Source organism: Salvelinus fontinalis, chromosome 7, assembly GCF_029448725.1.
Source record: "Salvelinus fontinalis isolate EN_2023a chromosome 7, ASM2944872v1, whole genome shotgun sequence".
In the NCBI taxonomy this organism is placed as follows: domain Eukaryota; kingdom Metazoa; phylum Chordata; class Actinopteri; order Salmoniformes; family Salmonidae; genus Salvelinus; species Salvelinus fontinalis.
Window position 1 is genome coordinate 24,468,950 of NC_074671.1, and position 11,020 is coordinate 24,479,969.

Consider the following 11,020-nt stretch of genomic DNA (forward strand, 5'->3'; position numbering starts at 1 on the left):
CAGTCTGCCTTCATTGTACTCCAGAAAGACTTTGACCTGAAATTAGTATTGATTGCAGGTCAAATTAAGTACATGTTGTTCTCTAGAGCGCATAAAAATAACTGATGATTTAAACCTTGGGTACTTTGGATGGGGTCTCTATTGATCGTGTCTCTGCTTACAAATATCTGGCCATCTGGAAAGAAGACAAGCTGTCTTTTTAAAAAGCATATTGAGGAGTTAGTTAAGCTGAGAATAAAAATGGCCTTCTTCTATAGAAATAGGTCCTGCCTCTCGCTAAATAGTAGACAGCAGATTACTCAGTCAACGTTCCAATCAGTCCTAGACTATGGCGACATCCATTTGAAAGCAAATGCCACTTCATTAAAGCTGTACGATGCAGTTTATAATAGCACACTTCCTTTTTCTTTTAAATGGGTGACAGTTTTAGTATTCATCACTGCATTCTCTACCAGAAAGTTGGTTGGCCCTCTGATGTCATGTAGGTTGATACATTGCTATGTTTTCATGTATAAAGCCCTTTATACTAACGCCCACTGTACTGAACATCATTACTTAAAACTTTAGCCTTTGAGTTACCACACCCGGTCTCAGGGATGGCCAACTCTGGAAATGTCTTTGTTCTCCGAGTTAACTAAAAGCCAATTTACCTTGCATCATATTTGTAGAACAATATTCAAAATGTTCTGAAATTGGATGTTTTGGTACCTCTAGGACAATTCAGCAAGTTGATTGATGGTGGCAAGTAGCCTAGTTGGGCCAGTAACCGGAAGGTCGCTGGTTTGAATCCCTGAGTTGACTAGGTGAAAAATCTCGATGTGCCCTTGATTAACCCGTATTGCTCCTGTAAGTCACTCTGGATAAGAGTGTCTGCTAAAATGTAAAATGATTGAGGATCTTATTACTGAGGTGTTTGTTTTTTATGACAGTGTTTTTCTTTCTGCTTGCATTTTGTATTTACATTTTGATGTTAGTATTTTTTGTAATCCAGGGCTCATCTGTAAAAACAGACCTGGGTCTCAGGATTACTCCCTGAAAATAAAGGCTTCAATAAAATAAGCGTTGACATACTTTCTTCATAAAGCATATCAATATGATATTTACAGCATGTTGTCTTTGTAACAAACACACATTGATTTTGTGGATAAATATGTACACTCAAGCTGGGCGATGTTTGTGCACTGTCCACATGTAGTCTACACCTTTTGTAGGAATATTAGCTAGTCGTTATGGGATATGTCCCCCGGGAAAGATCTAACAGCGGACATAAGGAGAGACGAGAAGAGACAAAAATAGCCAGTTATAGAATATTGTGTTGTAGTACAGCGATCTCGAGACTTGGCATTCAACTCACGGTTGACAACATTTCAATGATAACCTGCATTTACATAATGTGATGAAACGTTGAAATGAAGTTGCATGCTTCGTCGCAGCAAGATGTTGCCGAACTATAGTAGTGTCTTATAAAAACACATTCCACATTCCAAAACACATTCCAGCCACTGGCTCTTGCCATAACTGATTTAACAGAGAAATATCAGCTAGACAGCTGATATCTCCAAGCTATGCTCGCTAGCTGCTGTCAGCTTGGCTAAACACAAGGTCAGCGGAGGCTTTAGCATGCACAAAGAACTGAATTAGGTGACCATCTTAAGATGGCGAATCGTTCTCTCCATAGCAAAGCTAGCTTAGCTTAGCTCGCTGTACTTACTATTGCAGAATTCCCCAACTGGTGGCCCTTTTTACCTAAAAGACTGTAAAAACACCAGGAAATCAGCTCTAAGTGATTTTAATTTCTACGTATAACAGAGACACTGATCGTATACAAATGCAAGCAAGGTTTGAGAAATGATTATGTTTTAGTCAAATATTGTGTGTGTTTGGGCATCTTGCTGTCAATACATTAATTATTGCACTACTGCCTTTTTTGTGATTGAATGGCAAAAGGCACACCCAAGAAACACCCACATCAAACCACACCCAAGACAACTCTCGTTTGCCTTCAGTCATGGCCGCTAGCACTTCTTAATGAGGATAAATGAAAAACAAGGCCAAAATCAGGAAGTGCACTCGCCCTTTAAAGGCATGCTAAATATAATTACAAAAAATTACGCTCAGACAGGCCGCATCCACTAAGCCTCGAAACGAGCTTCTCATTAAATGTGTGACTGCACAGAGCAATGCCTGTCTAACACATATAGGGCGTATGGTGGCCTAAAAAGGTCAAAAATATATATTTTGTCACATACACCGGATAGGTGTGTTGTGTTACAGGGTCAGCCATAGTAGTATGGCGCCCCTGGAGCAAATTAGGGTTAAGTGCCTTGCTCAAGGGCACAGTGACACAATTTTCACCTTGTCAGATCGGGTATTGAAACCAGCAACCTTTCAGTTACTAGCACTACGCTCTAACTGCTAGGCTACCAAATCTTATACATCGAGACATGTACACTCGATTTCAGCTCAAATCAAAGTTAATTGGTCGCGTACACAGATGTTATCGTAGGTGCAGCGAAATGCTTGTTTCTAGCTCCAACAATGCAGTAATACACACATCATCCAAAAAGTTTAAAACAAATAATATCAGAAAGAGCAACATCAGAGTCCAGAACAAACAAACAAACAATATAAATGAATAATGGTATGTATAGACAGCATATAAATAGGGAAAGGTATGTACAGCAGTAGTTATATAGGATGAGCCATAACCAGCATACAGTATATACAGTGCATTCGGAAAGTATTCAGACCCCTTCCCTTTTTCGACATTTTGATATGTTACAGCCTTATTCTAAAATGGATTACCCCATATTTAAAATCATATTTATATAAGTATTCAGAGCCTTTGCTATGAAACTCGAAATTGAGCATCCTGTTTCCGTCAATCATCCTTGAGATGTTTCTACAACTTGAATGGAGTCAACCTATTGTGAATTCAATTGTTTGGACATGATTTGGAAAGGCACACACCTGTCTATATACAGTTGGCAGTGCTTGTCAGAGCAAAAACCAAGCCATGAGGTTGAAGGAATTGTCCATAGAGCTCCGAGACAGGATTGTGTCGAGGCACAGATCTGGGGAAGGGTACCAAAACATTTATACAGCATTGAAGGGCCCCAAAACCATAGTGGCCTCCTTCATTCTTAGATGGAAGAAGTTTGGAACCACCAAGACTTCTTAGAGCTGGCCGCCTGGCCAAACTGAGCAGGGAGGTGACCAAGAACCCGATGGTCGTTCGGAAAGAGCTCCAGTTCCTATGTGGAGATGGGAGACCCTTCCAGAAGAACATCCATCTCTGCAGCATATTACCAATCAGGTCTTTATGGTAGAGAGGCCAGACGGAAGGCACTCCTCCAAACAGGCTCCTAAAGGACTCTCAGACCATAAGAAACAAGATTCTCTGGTCTGATGAAACTAAGATTGAATTCTTTGGCCTGAATGCCAAGCATCATATCTGGAGGAAACCTGGCACCATCCCTACGGTGAAGCATGGTGGTGGAAGCATTTCAGTGGCAGGGACTGGAAGACTAGTCAGGATAGAGGGAAAGATGAACAGAGAAAGTACCGAGAGATCCTTGATGAAAACTTGCTCCAAGTCTCTGAATGTCCTTGAGTGGCCCAGCCAGAGCCCGGACTTGAACCCGATCGAACATCTCTGGAGAGATCTGAAAATAGCTGTGCAGTGACACTCCCCATCCAACCTGACAGAGCTTGAGGATATGCAGAGAAGAAATGGGAGAAACTACCCAAATACAGGTGTGCTAAGCTTGTAGCGTCATAGGGGCGGCAGGTAGCCTAGTGGTTAGAGCATTATACTAGTAACCGAAAGGATGCAAGATCGAATCCATGAGCTGACAAGGTAAATAAATCTGTCGTTCTGCCCCTGAACAAGGCAGTTAACCCACTGTTCCTAGGCTGTCATTGAAAATAAGAATTTGTTCTTAACTGACTTGCCTAGTTAAATAAAAGGTCAAATAAAAAATATAAATAAAAAAATACCCAAGAAGAATCGAGGCTACATTATAATCGCTGCCAAAGGTGCTTCAGCAAAGTATTGAGCGATGAGTCTGAATACTTACGTAAATGTGATTTCCGTTTTTCATTCGCAAAATTTTCTAAAAACCTTTTTTTTTGTCGTTATTGGGTATAGATTGATAAGGGAAAAAACCATTGAGTCAATTTTAGAATACGGCTGTAATGTAATAAAATGTGGGAAAAGTCAGGGGTCTGAATACTTTCCGAATGCACTGTACATAGGAAGTGGGTAGAACAGTATGCAAACATTATTAAAGTGACCAGTGTTCAATGACAGTCTCTAAGGTGCAGGGTAGAGTACCTGGTGGTAGCCAGCTAGTAACAGTGACTAAGGTTCAGGCCAGGGTACTGGGAGGAGGCCGGCTATTGGTGACTGTTTAACAGTCTGATGTCCTGGAGATAGAAGCTGAGTTAATGCAGTGCATTAACGAAAGTTCACAAAACATAAACATAACAGCAATTAGGAGCCCATAGGCAGTCTATCTATACTACAGCTCTTATCCAGCCCTCTCCCAGTCACAGAGCTGCCAGCTAAGCACAAATGGAAGAGAGAGACGAAGCGAGAAGAGAGGAGAGAGAAAGGGAGGTTAATGCAATCGTTGGCAAGCTGCACCTCGGGTGGACGGTGAATCCTGGCCTCCCAGCATGGCGAGGCAGACTCTGTACTCACAGGGTCGCTGACCCACAATCCCTACATTAAAGCTCCATCTCCACAGAACCATACATTAAAGCTCCATCTCCACAGAACCATACATTAAAGCTCCATCTCCACAGAACCATACATTAAAGCTCCATCTCCACAGAACCATACATTAAAGCTCCATCTCCACAGAACCATACATTAAAGCTCCATCTCCACAGAACCATACATTAAAGCTCCATCTCCACAGAACCATACATTAAAGCTCCATCTCCACAGAACCATACATTAAACCTCCATCTCCACAGAACCATACATTAAACCTCCATCTCCACAGAAGCTTCTGGTCACATAACTGCTGGAGAGCCTTCCGCTGCCACTGAACTGGCCCGGGCCGGATGAGGACATGACACTTTACATTATAATCAGTCTCTCTCGCTGTCAAAAGGTGGCTATGTATAACAGGGTTGGTTAAGTTTCCACTTGACACTGCAGAAATACATATTTGATGATTTATGTATTCCTATTGGTTGGTTGAATTTACACTGAACAAAATTATAAAACGCAATGTGTTGATCCCATATTTCATGAGCTGAAATAAATCCCAGAAATGTTTGATATGCACAAAAAACGTATTTCTCTCAAATGTTGTGCACACATTTGTTTTACATCCCTGTTAGTGAGCATTTCTCTTTTGCCAAGATATTCCATCCACCTGAGATGTGTGGCATATCATGAAGATGATTAAACAGCATAATCATTACACTGGTGCACCTTGTGCTACGGACAATAAAAGGCCACTAAAATGGGCAGTTGTGTCACAACACAAATGCCACAGATGTCTCATGTTTTGAGGGAGTGTGCAATTGACTGCAGGAATGTTCACCAGAGCTGTTGCCAGAGAATGTAATGTTAATTTCTCTACCATAAGCTGCCTCCAATGTAGTTTTCAGTGTATGATCTGTGTAGTATTATTATTCGTATCTTCCATTTGCATTGCTAGTTACAGCCTAATGTTACCTAGCTAACTATAATTGAACTTAGCTAGTCGGCTAGCTTTAGCTACCAGCAAATTCATACAGGGTAGTAACGTTATGAGTTGGGATTATGATTCATTGTTTAGCTAGCTACATGTCTAAACAAAACACTCCACTATGCAAGTAACCATTTCACTTATTTCCTGTAATAAAGAATACAAATTAGGTGAAGTAAAGACGTTGTCAGCTATATAATATGGTCATTATTTGAACTGGCAAGCCAGCTAACTTACATTAGCTAGCTTGCTAACAAGCTAGAAACAAACCAAAACATTGTTTACAAAGTTACTTTTAGTTGCCCGGTTTGCTAGATTGACATTTACTAAAATTATTTTTAAACGGATGGGTTTATTGATGTTAAAATACACCATTTGTGCTATTTTGGACTACCAGGCTGCCGATGTCATGTAGCCTATAATTTTTGTGTTTATACTTTTTCATAACGACAACGGCACATTTGATGTCAGACGACAATAGAATGTTCATAATGTCACTGCGATAACTGTCTACAGACATGTCGATAGACGTAGAATAAACCAGCCTTTAGTCTTGACATCTTTGGTTGTTTAGTACATTACCGTACTCTCTCTGTTTAGCACATGGCCTCACATGTGAATCCTTAACGAGATGGGTGGGGCTAAGGCTTAAGAGGGTGTGAACGATGCTGAATGGGTGTAGACAAAGAGGGTGTACCAAAACATTCAAGGGGGGCCATTTTTCTCAAAAGTCCTTCACCCTTCAAAGCTAATTACTTTCCTATTGTTCCTCAACTGTAGTGTATTTTATAGCTCTAAATCTCAACTTTTATCCAATGTAAAAAAACACAATTTATAATGTTGATGCAAAGATCAAATCGAGCTGGTCGGTCACATATGTGTATGGTACCTGAGATATTGGGGCATCCTAGGATGTGCTTTTCTATGTTATTGCTGTAAGAGTGAGTTGGCTAGCATGCTCTAATTGTAATGGTCGCATTAACTGAATTAGCAGGCAGCTATTTCCATGCTAACAGACGAATCACGAATCTACAGCAATCAACATACTGTTGCCCTGCACATGTATTGTGTTTCCTTTTGTCTATCGTCAGGTACCTACCTGCATTTATTATATTTTGTACTATTTTTTGTCTTTGATTACAAAATACCCAGTCTGATATTGATATGCAAGCGACGAATCCCGACTCTACAGCCATCAACACACGGTTGTCCTGCACATCTAATGTGCTACCTAGTGTCTATCGTAAGAATACACACCAATCAACTGGGATCGCTGGCTGGACAGTCCTGTCATTAAAAAACACAATGCAAGAGAGTTACACAAAGTACGATAAATCTGTTACACTGGTGACTTCTCTGGACAGCTATTAAATATGCCCAAGCAAATCAAGTGATCTGCCTTTCCAACCATGCACCCAACTATTTCATTATTACTAGTTAAGCAGACCACTTCTGGATCTTCTTCATGAGCAAGCAAAGCCTAGTAATTGCAGCCTAGGCTAGAATTTATGCATTTGCTCTCACTTTATTAAATCAAATAAGTAGTCCGCTTTTCAGTGGTAATCATGTATTTCTTATCCACGATTTGACACTTTTTGAGAGGTAGGTTGGTGGTGGGTGAAAGCAGATTGGTGAACATGGTATAACTTGGAATCGATTCAACTTGATGTGGGACTGTTTTTCATGTCTAGGACCACAAGGCAGCCTTTAGTTACTATGCCCCCAAAACACACCTTTTCAGCTTTGCTTCTACTTAGGATGCTTGTTAGTCATTCCGTTTTTAATTGTTATATATATATATATATATATTTCATTGTCTTGTGTTTGTGTAGTAAATATTTAAGTTTTTCCTGTTAAGCACATTGTGCTGTATTCCATGTCTGAAATGTGTTGTATAAATAAAGCTTGATTTGATTTTGAACTGAGAGTGTGTGTCGGTGTGTGTGTGTGTGTGTGAAATATGGTATTTTACTGATGGACTAAACATGCCCTAAACAAAACCTATTACACTAGTTTTTACTCTAATAACATGACTGAAATAAAATATTATAGGACATGAGCATCCATACAAAGCCAAGTACAGGACAGCGTGATATCCTCCACAGAGCAAGGACAAGGTTCAACAGACTTTAAAAGCATGGCATAATTCAAAAGGGAAATAAATATATATTGTAATGCAAGCGCTAACACTTGACAGAATCCCTAACAAAGACTTCTTAAAATGTTATGATAGTCCAAGTGCACAGAAAACGTTTTACAAATCATGGCAGATTATTAGAAAACAATTATAAAAATGTTCATCTACAACAACAACAAAAAAATCGGTAAAATTGTCAATTTTTTTTAACAATCTTCCACATTGTGAATTTGAGTGGTTTAAGAGGATAATTCCCCATGTATGTTTCTCAAGTACAAAGAAAACAAATGTGTAGCTCTTAAAGAGTTTGTAAGAGCCTATAGGCTACTGTTTCTTTTTTTTAAACCTATATTGTTGGGGCTTGATAAAGTTAGGAACCCAGACAGTATCACGTATGGCTATGCAGCAACAGAATAATTTCCATCTTGCCTTGGTTACATACATGAAGAATTACGTTGGACAAAAAGACAAAGGATATCCAAATTATACTGTAGCCTACAGTGCATGTCATCTGAGGAAGGGGGGCAAAAAACACCGTATTCACCAAAAAATGATATAAATGACCATTAAAATAATAATTTTAGCCAAATGTAGAGCGTTATCCCATAAAACGCCCGTTTTACAACATCGGCTTTTCTACTGACAACTAAAGGACTGCTCACCTCTAAAAATATCCAAAACGTCAGGACTATCCAAGGGAGTAGATTCTTCATCTCTATTTGCCGAATTATAAACTCAGCTTTTTGAAAGGAAAGATGAAAAAAAAAGTCCTTATCACAATGTCGAATTCATATAGCGCTACAAAACGTTGAGCAGCTTCCCGTATCACACAAAGCAAAGCATACGACCTACAAGCTTTCGAGTAGCCCCGCTGTCAATGTGGGATAGGAGCAGGGAGCAGTGACAGCCCAATGTCGGCTTGAGTCCCTGTTAGGTCAGTGGCATTGTTTCCGCGACTAGATAACCTCAAAGAATAGGCATGAGAAGTGCTTCTTTTGAAGCAAAACTGCCCCAAAGAAAGATAATATTAGCGGTGAGAACGACTAATCCACTCCCCTTTTCGCTGATTAAACTACCCGAAGATTCTGCTAAGGTGACTCAAATAAGGTGAATCAAAAGGTTGCCTGTTGGGAAATTAGAATACTAATTAAATACGATATCTACTGTTGCCTAGTCCTAAAATTTGATATATACAATATGGTAACTAATATGAATAATCAGATTCTCTGACATCTCATGGAATTGCAGTAGCCTAGTATAGTAGAGAGATCCTACAGTCTATTTTAGGTTTACAATGGAACCCGGACTGTCAAAGGAGGAGGGAGGGGGGCACAGCACTGTATCTTACATTGTCCCAAAAGGACTAATGCAGTAACAACCACACAATAATCTAATCAAAGTGACCAGAGTGCTTGTCTTTACGATCCTATGTGATTATTATGATGATTATACACTAAGTATACAAAACATTAACAACACTGACTCTTTCCATGACATAGACTGATCAGGTGAATCCAGATGAAAGCTATGATCCCTTATATATGCCACTTGTTAAATCCACTTTAAGGGAAGGAGACAGGTTAAAGAAGGATTTTTAAGCCTTGAGACAATTGAGACATGGATTGTGTATGTGTGCCATTCATAGGGTGAATGGGCAAGACAAAAGATTTACGTGCCTTTGAACGGGGTATGGTAGTAGGTGCCAGGCTCATCGGTTTGTGTCAAGAATTGCAACGCTGCTGGGTTTTTCACGGTCAACAGTTTCCTGTGTGTATCAAGAATGGTCCACCACCCAAATGACATACAGCCAACTTGACACAACTGTGGGAAGCATTGGTGTCAACATGGGCCAGCATCGCTGTGGAATGCTTGACACCCTGTAGAGACCATGCCCTGATGAATTGGGTGTACAAACACTTGTTTTAACTCCCCTCCCCTCCATGGTCATTTCATTTTCCATTGTTTATTTCGCTAGTATTTGAACAGTTGCAGGTAGACTACTTACAGTGGGTACACTGTAGCCTACCTACTTATAGTTTTAGTGGCACTTTATATAAAAGGGACCATTCTGTTCTGTTCTACTGTTGCAGAATAAGAACAAAATACTTATTTCTTGTCTCTCACATCAGGCACAGTCTAGCAACCTGAAAGTAAAAATAGTTTTCAAAAGAGAGAAAAAAAAGACAGGTGAAAGCAGAGTTTTTTTTTCTCCCCCTGGTGTATTCACCGGTGTCCGTTGTCATGGAAGCAGTGTTCATCTAAAACAAAAGGAAAGAGAGTGGCAATGATGATGCTGTTTCACAACACACCTCTTGTGTTTAATTGGCCTGTCTTTGTAATGACTGAGGATCATTGGCTGTGATAAATGGATGCCATCTTGCCTTCAACCACTTTGTCGGCTTGACAATGCCTTGTAATTCGAATGATGTCTGAGGTAGCCTAACTAGTACAAGGAAGAGCCTTCAATTATTAGTAATGTGTGATTGGATGGGTTAGCCTTGTCCTAAAAATGTTCTCTTCGACTAATCTTATCAGGAGCGTGAAAAACATATACAAATACATAAGACTTTAAAATCCATATAATTAAACAGAACACTTAATCGTTTCTCTATGGCTGTGTTTACACAGGCAGCACAATTGTCATAATTTGCCCAATATATGCCAAAAGAGCTGATCTGATTTGTCAAAAGACCAATTACAAAAACAAAACATTTAATGGGCTGCCACTGTGTTGTGCATATAAATTTGAATACATAGTCCTGTTTACAACATAAACATGGGAATCATGTTTGTTTATACTGTTTTAAATCACAGCAACGTTCAAAACTGTAATATCTTATAGTTCACAGAGTTATGGCTGAACGACGACATGAATAACATACAGCTGGCGGGTTTTACGCTTTTTCAGGATAGAACAGCGGCCTCTGGTAAGACAAGGGGTGATGGTCTATTTATATTTGTAAACAACAGCTGGTGCAAGAAATCTAAGGAAGTCTCAAGGTTTTGCTCGCCTGAGGTAGAGTATCTCATGATAAGCTGTAGACCACACTATTTACCAAGAGAGTTTTCATCTATACTCTTCATAGCTGTCAATTTAATGCCACAAACCGATGCTGGCACTAAGACCGCACTCAATGAGCTGTATACGGCTATAAGCAAACAGGAAAACGCTCAG

General features: G+C 39.8%; 1 protein-coding gene across 1 annotated transcript in view; it reads right to left on the minus strand.

Annotated features, from left to right (window-relative positions):
- Positions 1 to 9,140, minus strand: part of LOC129859261 (vesicular, overexpressed in cancer, prosurvival protein 1-like) — a 90,601-nt gene extending 81,461 nt beyond the window's left edge. Inside the window, exon 1 of the mRNA XM_055928802.1 lies at positions 8,508 to 9,140. Within this exon, the coding sequence (XP_055784777.1) occupies positions 8,508 to 8,558 (51 nt within the window). The 5' untranslated portion in view covers positions 8,559 to 9,140. The remainder of the gene's footprint in view (positions 1 to 8,507) is intronic.
- Positions 9,141 to 11,020: the final 1,880 nt, after the last annotated feature.